This window comes from Notolepis coatsorum, assembly GCF_963971535.1.
Source record: "Notolepis coatsorum genome assembly, chromosome: 18".
In the NCBI taxonomy this organism is placed as follows: domain Eukaryota; kingdom Metazoa; phylum Chordata; class Actinopteri; order Aulopiformes; family Paralepididae; genus Notolepis; species Notolepis coatsorum.
Genome location: NC_140182.1, coordinates 18,385,904 through 18,410,979, shown reverse-complemented (window position 1 = coordinate 18,410,979; position 25,076 = coordinate 18,385,904). Strand labels below are relative to the sequence as shown.

Genomic DNA, 25,076 nt, shown 5'->3' with positions numbered 1-25,076 from the left:
CTCTTAACACATTTGAGTTCCTCTTCCTTATTGATGTACAGTCAAAGCACACCATTCTTTGGCAAATTCTGACTGAGTTCCCCTTTCCCTATTCTGTCATGCAAAGATAATCAAACTATGGGTTTGCTTTAGTGATGGGAATTAGGGTTCTTTGAAGGGAGCTGGATGTTTTGGCTCTGTTCCTTTCCAAGAGCCGTTCAAAAGGTTTTATCAGTCTTAAATCAAAATCTTTGGTTTATCCGTGGAATAATCACTAGGATAATGATTGATAGGATAAGATTAGGATCAGATTCAAACTTAGATACTTAAAAAAACCTGGAAACAAAGCCTCAAGTCATTAAAAGGAAGGCTATGTGTGATGTTAAGCTTCAAAGTTTGAATGAAAAAAAGAAATAGGCATATATTCAGGTCACAAGACGTCCCTGATTTTCTTGGACATGCCTTAAATTATGTCATCTGTCCTCAACGGCCATATCCTGTCCTTGATTCGTTCTTACAGTAAAAAAAAAAAAAAAAAAAAAGCTTATATCCTTATCGTGTTATAGAAAGCAGAAGGGGAAATTGGATTGTAAATGAATCATGCTTGTTGCAAAGGTTGCAATGTCAGACTAAAAGAAGAATTAAGTAGAAAATAGGTATTATGCGCTTGAATAATTGAGAGCGCGAGTCGAGTGAATGATGCATTGTTGCCGTTTTTGGAATTCCACCCTCCGCTCCTGCCCAGTATAACTCGGTTACCTTCGTTCAAGAAGTGTTGCGTCGTCAACTTTCTTTTCTCGCTGCTTTCCTTCTGTGTTTGCTCCTCTCTCCTCACTGTGACTCAGAGGAGGAGACAGAGGCCCTTTGTGGAGAACATAGAGGTGAGAGTCAGTCAGCCTCTTCGGCTCGGTCTATTACTCTCACACAGACGTAGAGCCTCCCGGCCCTGACATCCTCAAGTTGGTTGGAGGTCAACTCTGGCTGAGTATACACACAGTGGTGAGAATAACAGTTGGAGAATACTCGATTCTAATGTCAACCTGACTCGCCAGATGGTCTGTTACACTAGAACCATCTGGGAAGTCGTCCTTTGAAACTGTAACTTTCATAACTTGCCGTCTTCCTGTTGTCATCGCACCTCATCCACGCTTGTAGCTTCCGGTGGTTCCTCTCTAGTTCTTTCCTGATTGGTTTGTACTAGGGCTGGGCGATATGGCCTAAAAATAAAATCCACGTTTTATCTTTTTTTTTTTAATCCGATTTACGATTTTAATCGATTTTTTCTCTTGGAAACGCCAAGGAAATCATTCAAATAACCTTTGTTTTTATTTGACAAAAAAAAATTATCAAACCAAGATGAATTTTCCTATTGGTATTGAAGTGCAAACCTAACTTTCACCAATCTTCACTTAAAAAAATAATAATAATATATATATATATATATAAAAGGTTACTCTTTATCAAACAAAGATGAATGTCCCTATTGGGATTAATAGTGCAATAACTTGCTTTTTCACCAAACTTCACTTAAAACAAATAAAAGGTGCCTCTTGATCATCAAACAAGGATGAATTCCCCTATTGGGATTAATAAAGTGCAAATCTAACTTTCACCAAACATCACTTTTTGTAAAATAAAAGGTGACTGAAAAAAGAATGTATATATATATTTTTGAAAATTGATTAAAAAATTTCAAAATCGTCCTAAATCATTCATTCGAATGAATCGATAATATCGATTAATCGCCCAGCCCTAGTCTGTACCACCGTGGTTTGGGCACAAGTGCATAACTTGAAGCCTGACAGAGTGGATTCTCGCGTGATCTTGCGATCTGGCAAAGCCGGCTGCCGTGCAAGGTTAGCCCCTTTGTGGCGTGGCGAGTCGCTGCTGCTGGATTCATTGTATTTTGAGGTGCAGCCGTAAGACTCGCCAAGTCAAAGCATTGAAGAGGGATTTATGGTTCATCCTGTGGCACCAGTGCAGCTGGCAGGAGCTCTCAACAGTTGTCAGGAGAAGTGCTGAAATTGTAGAATTGGCGTATGATCTGTAGGGTTTGGTACCGTTCACATTTGAACCGATACCAATACCGGTTCCTGGAATTTGGTATCGGTACCCAGCGGTACCTTTTTTCGGTACTTTAACTCTCTCTGTAATACCAATTTTCTTTATTTCAGTTGTAAAAAAAGAAAAAAAAAAAAAAGTCCAAACTTCACAATTTCAACAAACATTGTTATTCATTTAGAAAATTTTGTAATTTATTGTTGTAACACAAACACCACACAAAATAAATCGCATGATCATGTATTGTGTTTTTTTATGTTTAAATATTAACATTATCTGGCCATCCTCTGTAAATATGATCAAAATGTAACAAATTAACACATAGATATAAATGTACTGAATGGTTATTTCTTATTATAAATTATTTGTAATTTTTTTTAAAGAATTCCGATTTTTTATTTTTTTTTACCGATACCCGATCCAGCTATTTTACTGATATCGGCGGCCGATACCGATACGAATATCGGATCGGTGCATCCCTAGCTAAAAGTACAGAGTTCGGTACCCAACCCTAATGATGTGTGTAGCTTTAGCCTGTGACTCTGACTCAAAAGCCACTGATGAGAACTCCTGCCCAGGTCTAGATAGACTCAGCAGAGCGCATTTTCAGACCTCATGTTACATAGAGAATAAATTCATAAAAATAAAGGTTCCTTTAACCCCCCCCCCAAAACGGTCTCTTTAACTGCAGAAATCCAAGCAACAATTGTGACTCGGTTCAGGGCTGTAAACAATCCATGGGCGCACCACTGTGCACACCACCACACACAGCTAGAACAGACTGGCGAGGCCGGACCTTTATTTAGAACCCTTTGCACTGCTTCAGTAATACGATCCAAGGCAGAAATGTTTGTCCTACCTTTATAACAGGGCGGGCTACCCTGCTGCCTGAACAAACGTTTGCTTTCAACCAGCTGCACTTATTGAAAACGTCAATATCGGCATCAATATCAGTATCGGTATCAGCATCAGCAATCTGGTGTCCAACCAGGAATGCCCTCACCCTGAACAAGTACTCTGGGGGAAACACGGCAGAACCCCTGACAGCTGACTCTTCACCAGTCATGCCAGACAGGCCTGTGGCCAAATGAGGGAAGGGTCACTCACAGCTGCTTATGAGAATTTGTATGCATAGGTCCAGTAGCTCTTGGCCTCGTCATGGGGGTCAAGGCACGGCTGCCAGGGATGTCGCAGGACCAGTGCCTCTTGGCCTTATCGTGGGGGTCAGGCTTTGGGTCAAGGCTGCCGGGCAGTGGTGTAGTCTACGTGATATGCAGGTATATATACCGTATATACCCGTTGAGAGATGCGCATTGATACGTAACAATATAATGAATGATGTGACGGAACTTTCACTTCGATGGTTAAAAAATTCAGCCTGTGTACTCTTTGTCTTGCAGTCATCCAGGGATAACTTTGCTTGATACTCTTCCTCTGCCGTCTTCAATCATGGGCTACTTACTTTCAATTGCAAACGCTTTAAGGACCGAACTCACCCCCAGTCCTTGACTCCTTAACCAGCTATATTACCAAATGTGCTACAACAGTTCTTTATGCAGATGATTCAACATTGTATTACGCTGCACCATCATGCAATGTACTTAATGAAGTTTTGAGCAGAGAACTTAAAGTTGTGCATGACTGGGTAGTATGTAATAGACTTGTCCTTAATATCTCCAAGACTAAATGTATTGTGCTGGGAACAAGGCACAGGTTATCTACAAATCCAAAGCTTCATTTAAACTTGTGTTCGGCAGTTCAACAAGTTGAAAGTACTAAATGCCTTGGAAGTTGGAGTGATGCTGGATTGCACTCTGTCTTGGTCTCAGCATATTAATTATATTGTTTTAAAAATGGGAAGAGCAATTGGTATTTCCAGGAAATGTGCTTCTTTTGTTGCCCGTCCCCTTTTATGTCAGATAGTGCAAAGTTTAGTTTTATGTCATCTTGACTATTGCTCTACAATGTGGTCATCTGCTGCCAGTGGTGAGTTGGTGACCTCAGGAAGCTCCAGGTGGTCCAGAACAGGGCAGCACGGTTGGTACTGGGCTGCTCACTAAGGTCTAATGTGAGCCGTATGCATGCCCGCCTCTCTTGGCTTAACGTTGAAAATAGATTGTCTTTTAATATACTTGTGCTGTTCAAGTTGGTCATGAGCAGTAAAACTCCTGTTTATACATAATCAGATCAGATCAGTTTTTAGTAATACTGTGCACGAGCATTACACTAGAGCAGGGGTGGCCAACCCGCGGCTCGCGAGCCGCATGCGGCTCTTTGCCCGTCAATGTGCGGCTCTTCCATCCATAAAAAAAAATAAAAAAAAATAAAAAAAAAATATTTTTTTTTATACTTTTTTTTTTTTAACTTTTTTTTTTATGTCACTCATTCCATAAGGACGTAGAATAAACATTTACAATTTTTTTTTAAATGGTCCATTTGCATGTTCTTGGTATCTGAATCTAGGGACATATATGGATCAGTGTCAGAAATAGTGTGTCTGTTACTAGGCTTGAGTAAATTGTAATGAACCAAAGGAGAATATCAATTCTATTTAAAAAAAAATTATCTTTGACTGTAAATAACACCATGCTAAAATTGACCAGACCTGAAAAATCTAAGCAAATGAATAAAGGGAAGATGATTAAACAGAAGGTTTTGTAGATACAGTACTGAATTCTGCCATCTTTTTTATAATGTAAATTTCTCCACCATTTTTCATCATATTGCAACACCGTTTTTTGCAAGACGTTCAGAAAACTAACTGCGTTCTGTTTTATGGCAATAACGTTCAGGTTTGTGGGAGATAATCCCAAAAAATAAGAGAAATTAAAAAGTAAATCCAGAAGTCAGATGATTGACAGGGGCTGGTGTGAGCTGGGTAGGGTAGTTTTTCGAAATTTGAAAGCCCTGAGTCTCTTCCTTCAAAAGACTACACTCACTTTTGGCTGTGCCACTTCCTCCTGTCAATATGCGCCGGTTTCCGACTCAATGCCCTGAGATTTCTATAATCTTATATTTCACTAATAACAGTTAAAATAATTGGTAAACAAACATAATGCTGAAAATATACACTTTTACTGTATATCTCGGGCTTAAGAGGTTAACCCTGTGAGGCCCAAATTAAAAAGAAATTAGCAACTTCAGAGGCCAGAGGGTGGGACATATAAACACATTTACTATCAAATAGCATTGTGAGGCTGAACAACAGGACCAATTGACTATACATGTGCTTAAAGGGGAACTATCTTATAAATGGCTTTTTTCAGTGTTTACCATTGTTTCTTAGCTATGTGGACTTATATTAATAGGATATATGTCTCTAATTCTCATATTGGCGAATTCTTCCAATTCTCCTCTCACAATATTCACCCTCACTGAACTGAGTCATCTGAAAATGTGCATATCTGTGATGTCAGAGATTTCTCAGCTGCATAATAATGTGGCAGTTGATGTGGCAGTTGGCACCAGGCCACACAGTGGTTGGAGCCCAGCCTCAAAACGGCTTAAGATCTTGAGGTAGAAAAATGTGGTTTTTAGTACTTGATTAGAAATACAAAACAATGCATTTTTTTTTGAAAAAAACCTAGGTGTTCCATAGACTCACAGGAATTGTGTAAAAGTGCCCAAATAGTGAAAGAAATAGTAAAATAGTTCCCCTTTAACATTTTTTAAATAAACATTCTTTTTTTAAATGGCTAAAAGTGATTTTGTAATTTTGCAACCGTGGGTCTCACAGGGTACTTTTAACCCTGTGAGGCCCAAATAAAAAAGACATTAGCAACTTCAGAGGCCAGAGGGTGAGACCTATAAACACATGAAGGGTGCCGTGACTGAAAAAAAAGGTTGAGAAACGCTGGTATATGGTGTGGCTCTTTGTGGTACCACAGTAATTTTTTTGTGGCTCTTAGTCTCTGACTGGTTGGCCACCCCTGCACTAGAGGTTCCAGTAGTGGGCAGCTTGAATTGCCAGGTCCTAGAACCAGCTTTTTTAGGGAGATCTTTTATTTTTAGAGCATTAACTCTTTGGAATGGCCTGCCTCTTTTAAAAAGAATCTTAAATTGTTTTTAAATTGTTTTTAACACTGTAAAGTAATTTTTTGTTTTTGTTTTACAGTAGTTTCATTATGCATTGTGTGTACAGTACTGACTTTTAATTATTTTGTTTTTGCAATAGTGATTGTTTTTGTATGTTTTTTTTTGTGTGTGGACCCCAGGAAGACTAGCTGGTTGCTATCGCACCAGCTAATGGAGATCCCTAATAAAATAAAATCAAAAGCTATATGGATGCTAATTACGACAGGACGCTGTTTCAATTGCAAATCTAACTTCGACGAGAGTGAATTAAATCTGCAAGTTGCTAGATGGTCATGTAGAACGGTAGAAAATCTGTCCAAACTAAACGTCTCTAAAGATGTTTTGAGGTGTATGTCAAAATACAAATCACATATTTTCTTTATCTGATATATAGTTTTTCCACAAAAAAAGTTAAAGCTGCACTATGTCGAGAGATAATTGTTTACATTTGCAGAGCCTGGCTGCTACTATAATGTAATTATTTGTTAAGCGCTGTGTAAATCAAACCCAAGCCTAGTAGCAGATGCTTATTTGAAAATAGTACATATAGTTGTAAACAAAACCTCTGGCCCTGCAATTGTAAACAACTAAACAATAAATGTTTACATTGTAGCCTGTCAGACTCTACATATGCATACTTTTTCACAGTGTCAAACTCTACACATGCATCATTCTGCACATTGTCAAACTCTACACAACATGCATCATTCTGCACAGTTTCAAACTCTATGCATCATTCTGCACATTGTCAAACTCTACACGTGCATCATTTTGCACAGTGAAGCTCCAACATTCAACTGTAGGAACAAGAAGCAAAAAACATATTAGTATAGTAGTATGTCATTGAGGGTGTCCCTCTGGAACATGTGTATATGAGGCTGGGAGGGAATCATCACAGTATACCCACTGCAAAAAACTAGACTACACCACTGCTGCCGGGGGTGAGGCAGCATAAGTCCAGCCTTGTTGGCCTTGTTGTGGGGGTCAGACCCAGGCTGCTGAGGACGGGGCAGCATAGGTCCAGTATCTCTTGGCCTTGGATGTGCCAGCCCAGAGTAGAAGCCGACTTGACATCAGTAAATGATGAAAGTGGCAAGCGTTTGATCCTGGAAAGCTCAATCCATCACATCACATGGTTAAACCCAGCTGGAGAGTCCATGGAGCCGCCCGTCACTCTCTCTCTTTTATTTGGCCTCCAGCTTTCCATACATAGACAGTTGGATGAATGATGACATGGCAGCTCGCCTCTATTTGAATGCTCCTTCAGATACCATTTGAATGTATGACGAGACGGATAACCGCAATCCAAATAATGCACACACACACATGCCCACACCGTCTGTCTCTTAACCATTCGTCAATTTGCCTATCTCAAACTCCGCCCTCTTTGCTTGATTCACCAATCACAACAGTTGTGATTGGAGGATCTGGAAACACCCAGGTGCAAATCTAGACTGCGATTCATCATTCATCCCATTCGACTCCAAAATCCGGCAACGATCCAACAACAATCAAGCCATCGCCACACCACCCCGGTTTATATTAACTGATGGCCACCTGTCACAATTATGATCAAATGTATTGTTTAACATTAATATTGTTTTACAATCGCCATGGTTGTTTTGATTGTAGACGCCCCAAATGATCACATAAGCGTCTGTAGATTTGCTAGCTTAGCATTAGCTGCACATTACAAACAGGCCTGACCCCCTATCACATGACATGGGTGTCTCTCGCCCAGAGAGAGAAGGCGCTCCGGCTAATGCACTGGTGACCTCTTGAGGCAGAGGGACACAACATGTATTAAATAATGTTAAAATGAAAGAATTCAAATTTGACCCATTACTGTTCAAAATGGACGATTTTTGGGACGATTAAATTTTTCGGGGCAAGTGACCATGACCTGTACTTGACCCGATGGGCAACTGCTTTCTGCACCTCAGTGTCAAACCCCCTGAAGAAAAGAGGGCAGAGTTTGAGATCAATTTCCCCTCGCCTATCATCACAATGTAACAAGTTGCCTAAATTGAATTGTAAATGGTTGGCCAGGCATTTTATTGACATATTCTTTGCTGTAAAGCTAGTGGTTTACAGAAGTTTTCCCTGCATAAAGGCCTATGTTCACAGCCAGCTGATATTTGAGGCGTTTGTTGTGGCTGTGATTTCATAGCCATCTGTATGGATATGGAATAGTATCCCTCTCTTGGAGCAGAGGGCTTGGCATTCCTACAGGCTATATGCAGTCTAACCCTCTCTTGCTGCCCCCGGAATGGGAGAGAGAGGGAGAGAGATAGAGAGATAGAGAGGGAGGAGAGGGGGAGAGGGAGAGAGAGAGAGTGGTCGAAGCAGCTTTCACAGGCACGGGAGGTGCAGTTCTCCCTCTCGGCCAGTTGGTGGCAGCAGTGACGGGGCTACAGTGCTCCCCCTGACCCACTTCTCTGAATGGTACCTCTTCATTTGAATTGTGAATTTGTGACCTGGCCTGGTAAGTAATCACAGCCTCACCAACCCGACCAACCTGCCTCTGTGGATGAGAGAGTCTGATTCTTCTGCTTTGCCTGCACACACACACACACACACACACACACACACACACACACACACACACACACACACACACACACTCTCATTCACTCACTCACTCACTCACTCACTCACTCACTCACTCACTCACTCACTCACTCACTCACTCACTCACTCACTCACTCACTCACTCACTCACTCACTCACTCACTCACTCACTCACACTCACTCACTCACTCACTCACTCACTCTCACTATGCATGTGTTTATTTATCTTTTCATGGGGTGAATCATTGGTGCTAATGAATAAAGTAGGGATGCATCAATGATAAGTCAAAGATATTCCTTTATTGGGGAAATTCGGGTGTCATAGCAGCATGGGGGAGAGGAGGTACAGGTATGGGCAGTAGAAATACAGTAGAAATACGTAAATATAGGCAATACAATCAAATTAGGACTGAATATAGAAATATGAGAATATACAGTGTACACAATATAATCAACTCTGAATATAAAAATATGAGAGAAAAAAATGCTGTTATTGAATATCAGTCCAGGCTAAAATAGGTATTGGTATCGCAGAATACTAAATAATAAATTGTATAAGTATTGCACTTTTCGTCTTTGAACTAAACTCTCGATATCAGGAAGTATGTGTAACGTGTTGGAATTCAGCGCAAAGTCACTTGATTTTCTGCATCTTTAATACATAGAGAAGCATGTTATAGAGCTCTTCATATATCTGTCCACTCCAAGTCTAACACTGTTGTGTAAAAGTAATGGACCGCCACTCTGAATCTACAAGTCAAGTCAAGAGTTTTATTTGTCACGGCATACAAGCATACAGTGAAATGCGGGGGGTCATGCCCGCAGCGACGTGCAATAATACAAGTAATAAGAATAGGACGAGAATAGACATTTGTGCAATAATACAAGTAATACAAATAAGACATAACAGGTATAATGTACATACATTTTTACAAAAAGCATGGTAAGACATGCTGAGGTCCTGCGATAGTGCAATACACTGTTAGCTACGGATGAGGCACTGGGTCTTATGTATACACACTATACAATGCTATACTATACAATCTACAGTTGTACTATGTGTCCTTATGCTAGCTTGCAGCTATATCCATCTGTTTAATATACAAGAACCACTCCCGTTCTTGTTCCCGTTCACACTGGTGAAGCAGTCGTACCGGCGGCATTACCGAAAGCCAAAGGAGGACGGCAGCGGTGACACGCGGCATACGCACGCACCCAACAATTCACATTTCCACAGCGGCGCCGGTCGTCACACTTCTATTTGCCGGTTGCGCTCCGGCACAGTCTCCGCCCCCTTTTTCCATCTGTCTTTGTTAAAAAACACACACTTTGCTGCTCGCAGAGGATCCAGCGGCCTGCTGAATATAGACATGTCCTCCCCTCTCCACTCTCCACTCCCACGCTCTCCCATTCTCTCACACACACACACAGAGCCCGGCTCTACTGTATTGTGTGTGTCGCTGCTGCCGTTGGCTTTTCTAATGGACCGACCCTCTCCCCCCCCCCCCCCCTCCTCATCCTCTTTCTTCTCCTTTATCCTTTTTCCTCACTTCTCTCTCTCTCTCTCTCTCTCTCCTCTCTCTCTCTCTCTCTCTCTCTGCCTCTGAAGGATGGCCACACACTCCTCTCATGCTTATTTTTTGTTGCCTAGACGAGGAGAGGCTTTTTCTGGGTGGTACTCGTTCTCTCTCCGATGGGGGCGGGGTGACGGGAGGCGGGGGGGAATTGTTCCCACGTAAGAAGCTCATGAATGTGATTGCATGTGATTACATGTGATTGCGTGATCGAAGCGAGGTGTCGAGGAACAATGTGCTCCTTTTTAAGGTTAGTATTGATCCGTCTCGAACGCCGGCCTTCTTTTCTCAATCCTCCAATCCTCCAATCCCCCATCCCCGACAAAACAAAGTTTTCCGAGGAAAGGCGACGGTTGCGATTGTTGGATCGAGAAGAGAGGGCAGAGTTTGAGACGGGTCCATTGTTCTTCCAGCGCACACTGGCCTCTCCGTTTGGGCCTCCTTCGCTCCCCATTCACCTGGCCCTCACCATCGTTATGGCAACGAGTTTGTGTCTTGGAAGATCGCCACGGCGATGAGAGGGAGTGTCGTGCCAAGGAGCGTGCCCATTGGCCACGTGTGATTCAAAGACACTCTCGCTACAGAGAAAGAGGCTGGAACGGCCTTCCACTTGGGCTATTCTCAACATCTCTCTCCCGCTCGGCTTAAGAAAAGGCTTTTGGTGCCGTCTCGGACCAGATGAATGCCTTTAGTCCAGTTGTTATCAGAATCAGAAAGGTATTAGAAAGTAGTTAGCAGCACTTTGATTTGGTAATTTTTGATGCGACATTCAAATCAAATCAAATGTATTTGTAAAGCCCGCAAATCACAAGTTAATGTCCCCATGGGCTGGACAAGTCTTCTTTAAACAAGTCAAGAAGAAACATCACAATAAATCAAGAACAAAAAAAACCATCATGAAATGACATTAACAGACAATTAATGGTCTGCTTAAGGTCATTGCCCCACAATGGTGGAATGAACTACCCACCCCAGTTAGGACAGCCGAAACCCGTCCAATCTTTCGCCGTCGACTAAAGACGCACTTCTTCAACCATTATCTCAAATAAAAAAATATATATTAAAAATAAAAAAATCTAACCTTACCGTCATGCACTTGTCCTAATAAACTAACCTACACTGTAGCACTCAACACTTTGATGAACATTGTTACTCAGCTGATAGAGTTGTACCCTTCCTGATGACTTGTCGTACAGAACTTGTAAGTCGCTTTGGATAAAAGCGTCAGCTAAATGACTAAATGTAAATGTCTAGACCCAGCAAGATTCTTTTTAATGTCATTTTTATTTTATAGCATTTATGGAAAGTCTAATGCAATTGTTTAAGCCAAGGCCTAGAGTGGTTTAAGCCTAGTATGGATCAGTTCAGGTTATGATCGCATGGAGATTAGCCTGGCTTTGTTCCCCCTTATTATTACAACGTGATGATTATACTCCCTTGTGAGCAGAGCTGATCCCCGATCAGATTATGCTGGTGGCGATCAGCGGTGGAAATTGTGAAAAAGCTGACATTAGAGCCGATTAGACTGACTGTGATTACAGATGGGATTGTTGCAAGCTGATCCCAGTGCAGCCCCCCCCCATCTCCTCCCTCCTACCTCCTATCCCCATGGCAGAGTGAGAGAGAGAGAGAGCCCCCTCCCGCCCCCCCATGCAATTAACATGACCCCAGGAGACATCTTTAGCAGGGGGATGGAGTGGAGTGTTGGTAGGAAGAGGAGGAGGAGGGAGGGGCCCCAGCCTCTGCTTGAAGGACAAAGACGTCGGGAGAGGAGGGGAGGAGAGGAGAGGAGAGGAGGAGGGCGACCATGTGTGAGGGACAAAGGAGCGGAGGCCTTCGCCAGAACACGCTCCTCTTTTCACCGCCTCTCGGCTAATCCACATGCTGGCCAGCTCCCTCCATTCACCCACGGCCCCACAGAGGCGTCTGGCCGACCTCACGTCTGTTTGGGTTAGCTGTTGTATAGCTTACCACTGTACCCCCCCATTCACACACGTTGTGCTATGCACGCATGCCTGTTGTTGGGGGCATGAATGCCCTCCAAAAGTATGCACTTAAAACCCTTTCACTACCACACTACAGAAGGTTAACCCTTTACTATCACACTACAGACGGTTAACCGGTGTGATAGTAAAGGGTTAACCTTCAGAGTGTGGTATTGAAAGGGTTAACCCTTTGTCACACCCAGTGAGCTGGATGCAATCCTACCTGGAGGGGAGAGAACAGATGGTGGAGGTAAATGGTACCCTATCCCCCCCCCCCTCACAGTGAGCTGTGGTGTTCCACAAGGAAGCATACTAGGACCGCTACTGTTCCTAATTTATGCAAATGATATGTCGTCAGCTTGTCACTGCAACTTGTTCCTGTTTGCGGACGACTCAGCCCTGCTGGTCTCTGACAAGAACAAGTTACAGGTTGAAAAAGCCCTCAGCTCGGAACTAGGCTAAATCTGCATATGGCTCGCCGACAACAAACTATCATTACACATGGGCAAAACAGAGTCCATTCTCTTCGGTTAAAATAACAAACTCAGCAAGGCCGACGGCTTCTCAGTTACAGTGGGTGACAATATTGTCACAAAGAAAGATGAAATTACCTACCTGGGTTCCATCCTAGAGGCAAATCTTTCCTGTAACAAAATGGCATCCAATGTAATAAAAAAAGTCAACCAACGAACTCTATTCTTGTACCGGATCTCCTCTCTGGTAAACAAGAATACCCTGAAGACTCTGGCAGGAGCACTCATTCAAGGGTACTACGACTATGCTTGCACCTCATGGTACCAAATAGGGCTGGGCGATTCTTGCTCAAATGTAAATCACGATTTTTCTCTCTAAGAATTGAGATCACTATTCTCTCACACGATTCTTATTTTTTCAATAAAATCATTTATTGCACTCTTTCTTAAACAGACAACATAACATATATGAAAGTGCTTGACTTAAACTTAAACATAACATATATGAAAGTGCTTGACTTAAAGGAAAACTCAACATTTTGGGAAATTTGCTTATTTGGCATCTACCCTGGAGTTGGACAAGAAGATACATACCCTTTTTCTTCTGTGCATGCAGTAAGAGTAGGAAGACGCACACCGTTAGCCTAGCTTAGCGTCAGTCAGGAAGTAGGTTCCTCCATTAGCCTAGTTCCCAACGTCTTCCTACTCCTACTGCATGCACAGAGAAGAAAAAGGTATGTATCTTCTTGTCTAACTCCAGGGTAGATGGCAAATAAGCAAATTTCCCAAAATGTTGGAGTTTTCCTTTAAACTTAAGTCTCTTAGTTGTAACATACAAAATAACTCAAGTCAGAATCGTCATCATTTAAAAAAGTAAAGTAAATTTTTTTTTATTTAATTAAAAAAATTGTCATTTAGAAATGAGATTGCATAGGTCTATAAATCGAGATTGCGATTTTATTTCGATTAATCGCCCAGCCCTAGTACCAAAGCACCTCAATGGCGCTAAAAACGAAATTACAAACATCTCAAAACAAACTGGTCAGACTACTGCTTGACCTGACTCCTAGAACCCACCTCACCCCTGCCCACTTTGACAACCTAGGATGGCTTAGAGTAGACGACAGACAGAGTACAGCAACTTGCAATGGGCCTGGTCTACAAGATACACTACACGACTAAGGGGGCTTTCACACTAGCCATTCGGGGTCGAATCAGAGCACGATCGCACCAAAATAGGGTGTGATGATCGTCCTTGATGAGAACGCTCCCCCCCCGTCCCCGGGGATGCTGATTCGCTCCAAACCTGGACCGCTGGAATAGGTGGTTTCGGGTGCGCGCCAGTGTCCCCGACAAGGGAGCGGGGGGCATGGTGTGCAAGCTTACTGTAATGCTTTCATGCTTGCTTGAATTTTGGGCAGATAAAAACATACAGCAACAACTGGACAATACCCACAAAAACGATATTTATGGGCAATTTGGCGAGTTCAGACCCTGAGCATGTTGAGCCTCACGGCTCAGTGGATGAAAACTTCGAGATGAAGCCACGTTACAAGCACAAGACTTCCCTGGCTCGCATTAGGCCTGGCCATTTTTTTTGCTATGCCATTGCTGTCTATACATTGGTTTCTTGTTTGAATGCATTTATTTCTATAGACCAGTGACATGCAATATAATTGACGCGAGCAATGGGCTAACGTTAGCTGCTAAGTTAACCCATATAAATAGGCTAAGCTAACTAGCGTTAGCCGCTAACCCAGGAAACGCTCAAAGCGGACTCCACAACACCAGTTCCATTCGTGAAGAAAGGGGGTGGGTTATATTGACAAGGCTTGACAACAGAGGTTCAAATATAACTTCATATTTATTGGTTATTCGTTTCTTTATATCAGCATTCCATCACCGTGTGACATCATCGCCTACGGCAGCTTACACGCTCAAAACGCAAACCGTAAACAAAACCCGGAGCGCACCAAGACTGCAGTGTGTACGCAAACTAGAGGGAGGGGGGAAGTTCGCACCCAAGGACGGAGCGAGGACGGAGCGGAGCTGATTCGACCCCGAATGGCAGTGAGAAAGCCCTGTAAGGTACCCATGTACATGTCAAAATACTTCCCAAAGGTCAGTGAATACCACGACCACAACACCAGAGGGAGCTCCACAAATCATGTTAAACCCAGATTCGGCTCAAACAAGGGACTAAACACGTTTCGCAATTATGCCACATCAATGTGGAATGCCCTACCCACAGCTGTAAAGGAATGTGAATCACTACCCACTTTCAAAACCACTCTCAAAGAACACCTACGGGAGACTGCAATTCGAAACTGGCCCCTGTAAATGTCCTAATCCAACCCCCTCCAATGTACAGTAAATGACCTAACCCAAGAATACACGAGACCCTCTTCTACCAAGTATGGTTTCGTCGATATTCCAATCATGTACAGTTTTGCTTGTACAGTTTCCCCCACCCCACCCCGCCTACCCAACCCCCCCCACCCCACCCAACCACCTCCAATGTACAGTTCCCCCACCCCACCTACGTCAAATGTATATACTCTCTTTTTTAGACTCTTTTTGTATCACAAACAGTACTGTATTTGTAAATCTGGTATGTCATAAATGTATAGATGTAGCAGTACTGTCTAGCTCAGTGGTGCCCAACCAGTCGATCGCGATCGACAGGTAGATCGCGGGCTGATTTCAAGTAGATCTTGATTAATAAAATTCGATTATATATATAAAAAAAAAGATTTTTTTGTATTTTGTATTTTTTTGCTAAATCAACTCTTCCTCTCCTTGTTAACTACAACAATCAATGCTGTTTGTTATTTAAGATGAGGTTGGACTCGGCACTGACAGATTTGTGTTCATTATGCTGCTTTTATAAAGCCTCAAATGACGGCTTACAATATACAATTTTGGCTGGTAGCTCTCGGGCTAGGTGGTAAATAAAAAAGTAGATCTTGGTTCAAAAAAGGTTGGCCACCCCTGGTCTAGCTGTATGTCGTGTATAGGGCTGACCTTCGAATTTTTTTTGGAATTCGAAGCTTCGGGCCGAGATTCGATTTTAATTCGAAGCTTCGAGATAAAAAAATATATAATAATACTTATTAACACATTGTGCGCCAAGAACGGCGTAAATCCTTATTGCCCGCCATGCGCTGAACGCCAACAACGGCGTATCACGTGTTTGGGATCAATATTTCATTTTTTCGCCATGGCATTCATAATTCATCCAGCCTCCCTCCGGATCGCAGCCGGACCCTGTTCTGATATTGCAACGCCTCAATACCGCCGCCTGGTGGATGGTCGGGCGAGTTACACTCACGCCAAACCGGAAGTGGCGATCGGTGCATCGAGGAAATTCCTCCGCCAGAGATATATTGTGGCGTGGATCAATATACACAATCGAGTGCGTTTGGATCGCTTTCTAAATGCAATAATCGATATGATTTCGGCGTTTATTGCGTCATACAAACCGGAAATGGATCTAGCAGATCGACGTCAAATAATTGGGATATTTTTCCTCCAGTCTCATCGGCGAATGGTAAGAGGAATATAACAGCTTGATTGTCCATTTCTTTGTTTGCAATCAGTCTGATCAATATAGGGTGGACGGTATACGGTATAAACGGTATGAATTTGCTCTACGGTATGGATTTTGACTATACCGTGTAACCGGTAGAGCAGCTCTAAAATAGCAATGACGTCATGTAACCACAGCGTGACTATTTCAATCGCATTTGCCCCTAAAAATAGATAGAATTAGTCATAGATAATAGATATGTGCAAACTGGAAAAAGTTATTTAGGAGGCTTCGCGCAGTGGGCGTGTCAACACGCAATTGTCATTTCATAATAAACACATATCACCGTGGCGCACAGCAAGTTTCAATTTCAGTTCCTGGCATTTTTAACCAGTGGAGAAAGGTAAGAGATTTCCCTATCGTTTTTCTTATATGAATTATTCAACGTTAATAAAACATACCTGGTGATCAACTACAGTTTGCTGTAAACATTCTGATATGTGTGTAGTGTTATGATAACGACGGCTGCAGCGGGAGGACGGCTGCAGCAGTGGATTTGCGAATAGCATGCAGCTGCAGAGCCGCAGAGCCAGGGGCGCTTTCAGGTCTGGTCACAGGCCCACCCAACAGCGCCCCCCCACCCAACGGCTGAATTGCCAATGGCTGAATTGGAGTATTGCACAGTATTACATAGGAAAGAAACGGCAATCGCTAATCTATCATATGCTTCAGGGCCTATAACTAGCGTTTTTGGAATTACAGCAGAAAAGCTTAAAAACATACTTAAATTCTCGACGATATTAACACAACAATGTATGAATGAAAAAATATAACGTTCCCACATCCGGAACGATAGATACCCGATGTTGAATGGGCCATAGTAATGCAGATATATCTATAATATTTAAAAAGTTATAGCCCTGCAAAGAAGGTAAACATCTCCATAGGCTTACAGCGGTGGCAGAGAGGGCATAATGATGGGTACAATGCATGGCGCCCAATGTGTTAATAAAATATATATATATATATATATTTATGTTGTGGGACTTGTACAGCACTTACATCTTAGACAAACAAAACACTTTGCTTTCATGAAATATTGTAAGCCATCATTTGAGGCTTTATAAAAGCAGCACAATGAACACATCTGTCAGTGCCGAGTCCGACCTCATCTTAAATAACAAACAGCATTGCTTGTTGTAGTTAACAAAGAGAGGCAGAGTTGATCTTGCAAAAAAAATAAAAAATCATATATATATATATATTTTTTTATAATCGAATTTTATTTTCATATTCGAATCCCATGCCCATCGAACGAAGCTTCGAAGTATTTAAGACCGCCCTAGTCGTGTATGTCATTATTGTCATATATGTTATGATGAATTGAAAATGGGGGACCCTGATGTAAACAAGACTAAAGTCTTTCTCTGGTCTGCATCCCCTTAAACAATTGTGTGTATTGAGCTGTACTGTATAAATTGTACCCATTCTGCAATCTTAATAAAGTTTTCAATCAATCAGTCGTGTGGCAGTGAAAGGGTTAACCATTTGGTAGTGTGTGGCAGTGAAAGGGTTACTTAAATACACCTGGCGTCACATTAAGGCGGGCTGGCGCGCTCAAGTCCCACCCATGAAACTTTGACAGTGTACTAATGACACTGATCACTTAACGCCACGTCGCTCGCCACACACACACGCACACACACACACACACACACACACACGCACACGCATGTCTGATGATGCAGAGGGGCGTAGATGGTTGAATTAAAGGTCACGCGTTTCCTTTTTCATGCTGCGTGTCGCGCAGCGCGTTCCGTTTTGATGTACGCGACCACAGAGAGTCATTGTGATTTATCAACCAATCATGTGGTAAAGTGGATGGTACTAAAATGGACTGCATTTATATAACGGCTTTTATCCAAGCGCGCTTTACAGCGTAAACTGCCTCACATTCACCCATTCAGAGGCAGAGGCAACCGTGCAAGGTGTGCCAACCTGCTCACCGGGAGCAGTTAGGAGGTAAGTGTCTCGCTTGGGTTAAGAACACTTCGACACGCTGCCAGGAGGAGCCGGGAATCGAACCGGGAACCCTCTGAGATTACCAGAGGACCGCTCTTCTACCTCCTGAGCAACCGTTTCCCCCCCATTTAGTACAGTACAACATTCAGAATCATGTTTCACCTCGACAATGATTTCCGAATATGGATTTAGGATAGATCAGACGAGGGTGATTCACGTAGCTACCTGATGCCCAGGTGTGTGCTTGTCGTGTGAGTTATTGTCGTAGCCGCGCGTTGCTTATGGTTGTGTTCTGAGTCACAGCAGGTGAGCACCAGTCTGTGCTGTGCTTCTTATTCATTTGCAATGTATCTATCTGCCGCTGCCAGACTGTCGCCCCCTCCCCTCACGGATCCTTCTACTGGGAGTGTGTGTGTGTGTGTGTGTGTGTGTGTGTGTGTGTGTGTGTGTGTGTGTGCGTTCGCTCGCGCACACGCAATGAAACGGTAGGCTAGGTTTTTTTGGGGTCCATAATAGACAACCTATTTTGATTGGTCTGTTTCGCGTTCCCACCCATTCACCAGTGCCACCTCCCTCCCTCTCCCTCTCTCTCTCTCTCTCTCTCTCTCTCTCTCTCTCTCCCCCTCTCCCTCTCTCTCCAGCAGCGGCAGTCAGTCAGTCTTTCGCAGTGAGGTCCAAACGTCCTGACGTCACTCAGTGTTTGCATAGCTATTGTCTCACCGCTCTGCCGCGGCCCTGGATTGCAGTAGCTGCTCGCGGGAATTTTTTCTCTCTCTCTCTCCAACCCCCCCCCCCCTCTCTCTCTCTCCCCCTCCTCCTTCTCCTCCTCGGCTCCAGGACAGCCCCCCTCTTCGCTCTCATCGGAGAGAGAGAGAGAGGAAGGTAGCCTGTAGTCTGCGCTGGAAAGACAACCGAGAGAACCGGAGAGAGAGAGAGAGGGAGGGAGCGCAAGAGAGAAGGAGGAAACGGGAGAGAGACTGCGAGAGGAGAAGCATTAGCTAGCTAACCTCTGGATTTTACCACACTTGCGTTGTTGTCTGTGGAGGAGTGTTTACTTGTCTTTTTTCCTCCCTCACCGCGAGCCCCCCCCCCCCCCCCCCCCCCCCCTTTTTGGCGGCCGAGCCGTGTGCGTCTGGACCGGGCTGCCCTGCGCCTGGAGGAGGAGGGCTGTTGTTAGGCGCTCCGGAGGGGCATCTGGGCGTCCCGGAGCCTGGAGGAGGAGGAGGAGGAGGGTTCAGGCGCTCCCTCCGGAGGGGCATCTGGGCGTCCCGGAGCCCGGCCCGGCCGGCTGGCTGCATTGTGTGCTTTGATGACCCCTGCTGTGTAGCTGCTTGCTCATCAACCTCCCCTCCCTCTCTCTCCCCCATCCCTCCCTCCCTCCCTCCCTCCCTCCCTCCCTCCCTCCCTCCTCCTCCTCTATCTCCATCGCAGCTCCCAGTCCAGCCATGTTCGGCACAGAGTCTTCATGTAAGTACCACCACCACCATCCTCTGGCCTTGTGTGTGTCTGTGTGTGTGTGTGTGTGTGTGCGTGCGTGTTTTGTTTTTGCATTTCAGTGTATGGTGCTCAGTATTTACAGTGCGGTGACAGTGTGTGCTTTACCGGAGGGGGGCTTTCCCCTCTTGTCTCTCTCCATCCTTCTCTCCTCCTCCTCTGTCCTTCCCCGCCGCCTCTCCATGTTTCCTGGTGACGGATTGCGCGGCGCGAGAGCGAGGATCTACCATTTTGCAGAAAGGGCCAATGATCGCTGGCCGTGATGCAAAATCCATGGCGCTCGCTGGCTTTATCCCTCCGCCTATATCCCTCCCTCACCCCTCCCCTCCCCTTCTCTCCTCTCTCCTCTCTCCTCTCAGCCTTATTACATGTATTTGTGTTTATTTGGTATCGCCGTGTGTCGCTACCGTCTCAGTGGAACAGCTCGCTGGTTAGATATATATAATATATATATATATATATATTAGCGCGTCCCCCAAACATGCCGCGTGTGTGCGAGCGCGTGTTCCACACAGTGACGCGCTTTTCGGGGCAGATGGATGCTCTCACTGTAGCCGCCTCCCCTCCGGCGGCAGCCTCCCCTCAGTCTCCTGCTCTCGTCAGGTGACATTGAAGGGCAAGTGGAGCCTCTCTCCAGATGCCGATGCTACCGAGGCTACGCTAATGTTGCTACGCTAATGTCCTGTGTGTGTGTGTGTGTGCGCGTTTGTGTTTGTCTGGAGGGACACCACTGTATACCAGGCTCCCAACCCCCCCCCCAGAGGAGCTGTTGTGTTGATTTGCAGGTGGGCCGTTGTTTCCAGGGCGATTCCCCCCCCCCCCCCCCCCCCCCGAGAGGACGTTTCCCTTTGATCAGTCCCATGATGCCTTGCTCATGTACCGGCCCAATGCCGTGAGGAATATCGCATCGGATGATGCTGATCTAATTTAATCTGTCGTGGCCGCACTGCCAGACTCTGGTTAAAGTTACTTTTTAAAAAGTTATTTTAGTTTTTTCCCCCCCAGTGGATTCTTTTGAAGTCGGATCAGAGCTTTGCCCGTAAAACTAGCAACACAGTCTTCGTTTTGTTACCGGCTTGGGCGCTCAAAAAAGAGAGTGCAGCTTTCAAAGTGCTCCATCATAATAACGTGACGTCCCAATATAATCCTCATCTGGGAAGTGCACGGCTAAGTGCTCGATGTTTGTTGTTGCAGATTTCCAGCGGCGCAGCGCGGAGCGGTCGCTTTGATTCTCGTTTCCGACCGAAGCCTAGATATGGTTTGCTCTGCCCCGTTGCTCTGAGAAACTCACGTCGTGCCTCATTCAATGTCATTTAGGGGTCAAAGGTGTTGGTTTCACGAATATATACCAGCGTGACGATAATTAGCCCCCCTGGTTCTCCCAACTTGGGGCGTGGGTTGTACGAGAGGTACTGCTGGGTATTAAGGCTGTCCCCGAACCCTGTTTTTGGGATTCGAACTTCGTCAGGGTTTTTCGAACGAACGTTTCGAACCTTCGTTTTTAATTAAAAAATAATAATTTTTTTTAATATATATATATTTAATTTTTTTACTATCCTCAAATTAAATCCTCAATTTGAATAAAGTGATTAATCTGATTAAATTAGTATTTTTTTTTATTAAATCAACTTTCCAGCCCCAGACCCAGCCCAGGGAGAAGCCCCAGCCCAACTAAATCAATTAAATCAACTTTCTTTAATGAATATAACTCATCAGTTTCTTTTAATACTAATACTATAATATTAGTGTAGCCTAATCTTTATCTGCAACAGTGAAGAAAAACCCAATTGGTTTAAACAGAATTAACACTATGATCGCCGGGGACGAGTTAAGACGTCATTCCTAGCCATGCTCATTCTGCCGAAGACGCCGTAACTCGTCTTTGATGTCAATATTTCAAAAATCTGTGATCGAAATCATATTTCCCCTCCGGAGCCCTGAGACACACTGCAAAGCTCCACTCAACTCTCTAGCGGTTCAAGAGCGCCATCTGGTGGCCGATAGGCAGATCGCCAACCGGAAATGAGCCTTTGAACCGGTAGTGCTCATCCATATGTGGTCCGGGCACTCGCTATCGTTAGAGAGACTCCGTCTTGACACAGTGAACATCGATCGGTGCTAATAACTCGAAAAAACAACATGATTTGGACGTATATACTATTATACAACCTGGAAATGGATCGGGCATTTCTCCATCCCATAATAGAAAAAATTCTGTTCCACGCTCATCTGCCAGCGGCGCGAGGAAGCCACGGTAAGATTCAGCGTTATATTCTAACGTGTTCCATATAAACTGCTATGATGAACATATGACCCACTCTGGATGAATCATCTAACGCTGCCCACGGAATTATAAACGATCCCCCGCCCATCCGGTCATCATCAGATGATATGTAGTAACTCCTAGAAGCACATCCAGTTGACATTTTTTTTATCTCGCACAGATTCTTACCAAACTGTATTTGATCATCAATATAATGCATTTAGGGCTATAAATCACGTTCTGAAGAAAGCTGCAGAAAACGATAAAAACATACTTATACTTTAGACCATATTTTAGTATGAATATGTGAATGAAAAAGTTTAACGTTGCCACACCCCGAACAATACATATAGGATATTGAATGGGCCATAATAATGGCAATTTAGCAATAGAATTAAAAAAGTTATAGCCCTGCAAAGAAGGGGAACTTCTCCATAGACAAATAGAGATGGCGAGGGATGGTAAATTATGAATTTAACCCATGGCGATCAAAGTGTTAATAGAAACAAATGTATAAAAAAAAAGAGAAAACACTTTTTTTAAATGTTTTATTAAAAATAAAAAATTCAAATGTTGATTTAGAATTCGAATGCCAACGTAACGAACGAAGGTTCGAACGTTCGAATGTTTGGGCTCAGCCCTACTGGGTATCGGTTAATAAGTAGACTTAATTGGGAGCATACAGAACTAACCTTCAGTACGTCTTTCTCTGGTCTGCATCCCCTTAACAATTGTGTGTATTGAGCCGTACTGTATTGTACCCATTCTGCAATCTGTTAAATAAAGTTTTCATTCATTCATTGTAGAGATGGTGTGTTGCTCATTAGTAATCAAAGCGGCGAATAGACCCTTCTACTGTTTGTAAACATTGGTGATGCGCGCGCCATCTGGTTTCATGGAAGTCTCCAGGGACAGACCGATGCTGGATATACCGTATATTTATTTATTCTTACCGTATATATATATCCACACATCTGTTTGTACATACCTGCACATAATCCTTTTACATATGTGTAGATACTATATCTGTATATATATATATGCCTTACCTACTCATACCTACGCTGCTGGCCGGTATGACTACTACCATAGTGTCTTTATACCTGTATCACTGTCCATATGAATATTACAACTCTGTACATGCATCTGATTAGCACCACACCCAGTAGTAATAATTTATATACAGTATTTTATACTCAGTTTAATCACATGTACATTGTATATTGCTGTTGCACTTTACTGTGACATTTGCACTCTGGTTGGATGCCAAACTTATTTTCGTTGTACTTGTGCTGTATAATGACAATACATTTGAATCTAATCTAATAAATGGGCAGCACAGGGGCATGTCTACGTGCCTGCAGTGCACTCTCTCTGTGTCCCCCGTGCTCATGGCCTGCTTTTGTGTTCTCACGAGATACGCTTTTCGGGCACCCCCTTTTCTCCTGCTGTGTGCTATAGCGCCAATACCATCAACTAGTGGTCAAAAACCCCATTGGTGACCTTTAAGTTAACTAAAGCATTGACGGTTAAGGAATTCTGGACTAATCCTGCCTAACAACAAGAATCTCCTCCGATGGGGGCGTTTTCCCCATCAAACCGTGTTTTGTATTTAATATGTGGGGCCTTGACAGGAAAAGCTTGAGAACCACTGGTCTAGCCGAACAAAAAAAGTCTTAACAAAAAAATGCTTGTGGTGGGCAGGCGAGTGCACTTGGGTTACCAAATGGTTAACCCTTTCACTGTGACGATACAGAAGGTTAACCCATTCACTGCCACACGACAATGGGTTAACCATTTCACAACCACACTACAGAAGGTTAACCCTTTCACTACCACACACCGTCTGGAGTGTGGTAGTGAAAGGTGAACCTTCTGTAGTGTGGTAGTGAAAGGGTTAAGGTACATTAACATGACGGTGTGGTTGTGGTTAGGGCTGGGGCCAGACTCGGCAGAGTGTGTCTGGGGCGTCTTGAGCAGACCGATTTAGCTTAAAACGAACCGTCATCATAGTATTGCTGTGTTTGTATCACAGGGTGGGTGGCTTGGTCTAGTGGTGAGAGCACGTCCCTCAAACCACAAGCATTGTTAGTTCAACTCCAGAGTTTTTATTTTTTATCCACTTTTTCTCCCTTATCTTCTATTTTTCTTCCATCCCAATTTAGTTTTTCCAATTCTCCCCTCCCCTGTCTTGAACGTTGCTCGCATATGCCCCCCACTGGTCTGTTGTAGGGAGGATAGAAGCCTTGCATCACGTGTCCCCTCCGGTACACGAGGAGGCAGCCTGTCGCATCTTTTCACCTGCCAGCGCGGACTCTCATTGGCGGGGTGTAACGTGTGGGAGGCTCACGCTGCCCCCGCCATTTTCATGTCTCTGCTGCGCAGGCGTCCCCCAACCGACCTGTAGGAGTCGCTGTCCACAACGTCCAGATTACCACCCATCGACTTCCCACCCGCTGACTCTGCCAATTGAGCCAGTATGACGGCCGGCCCAAGCCGGAGGCAATGCTGACACCCGGATTCGAGACTGGAGTCTCTTGCATGGGTGTCGAGCGCAATCTCCGCTGCGCCACCCAGCCGCCACTCCTCGAGTTTTTCTATATTTAAGAAACATAAATATATGACTTATGGTTATGGCTATAACATAACGTACATTATGTACCTTTTTCCTGTGGTTGATGCCTACTTTATTTGCATATTTTAAGCAAGACCGGGCTGGCTATCCATGCTGCAATTCGATACTGCAGATGGTTGGTCAATGGAACTTGTCAGAAAAACATTTTCCCATGTTCATGGTGAGCTCTGTGTCAACATTTTACAATCCGAGTCGACCTCGTATTTTGTAAAAGTTGACTGAAACTCGTTTTTCAATCTAGTGATATGCATGAAAACTATTTTTCTCATCATTAGTCACATCAGTATCGCGCTGTCGGAACACTTTCACATTTGTAGGTTAAGTATTTAAAGTTCGCTAATGGCTATTCTTGTACTCTCATCTTGTTATTATCCAGGAAATGCTTTGAAACTATTAAAAGAAGTCAGTCAATCTAG

The 25,076-nt window shown here is 43.8% G+C and overlaps 1 protein-coding gene across 10 annotated transcripts in view; it reads left to right on the top strand.

The window, feature by feature from the left end:
• Nucleotides 1-25,076, top strand: part of LOC311244635 (suppressor of tumorigenicity 7 protein homolog) — a 127,179-nt gene that overhangs the window by 1,847 nt on the left and 100,256 nt on the right. For 9 of the 10 annotated variants that reach the window (XM_084334248.1, XM_084334256.1, XM_084334255.1 and 6 more), the window contains exon 2: nt 19,700-19,735. The exons of the other annotated variant lie outside the window; for it this stretch is intronic. In XM_084334248.1, the coding sequence (XP_084190374.1) occupies nt 19,714-19,735 (22 nt within the window). In that variant the 5' untranslated portion in view covers nt 19,700-19,713. The remainder of the gene's footprint in view (nt 1-19,699; nt 19,736-25,076) is intronic. 10 annotated transcript variants of the gene reach the window in all.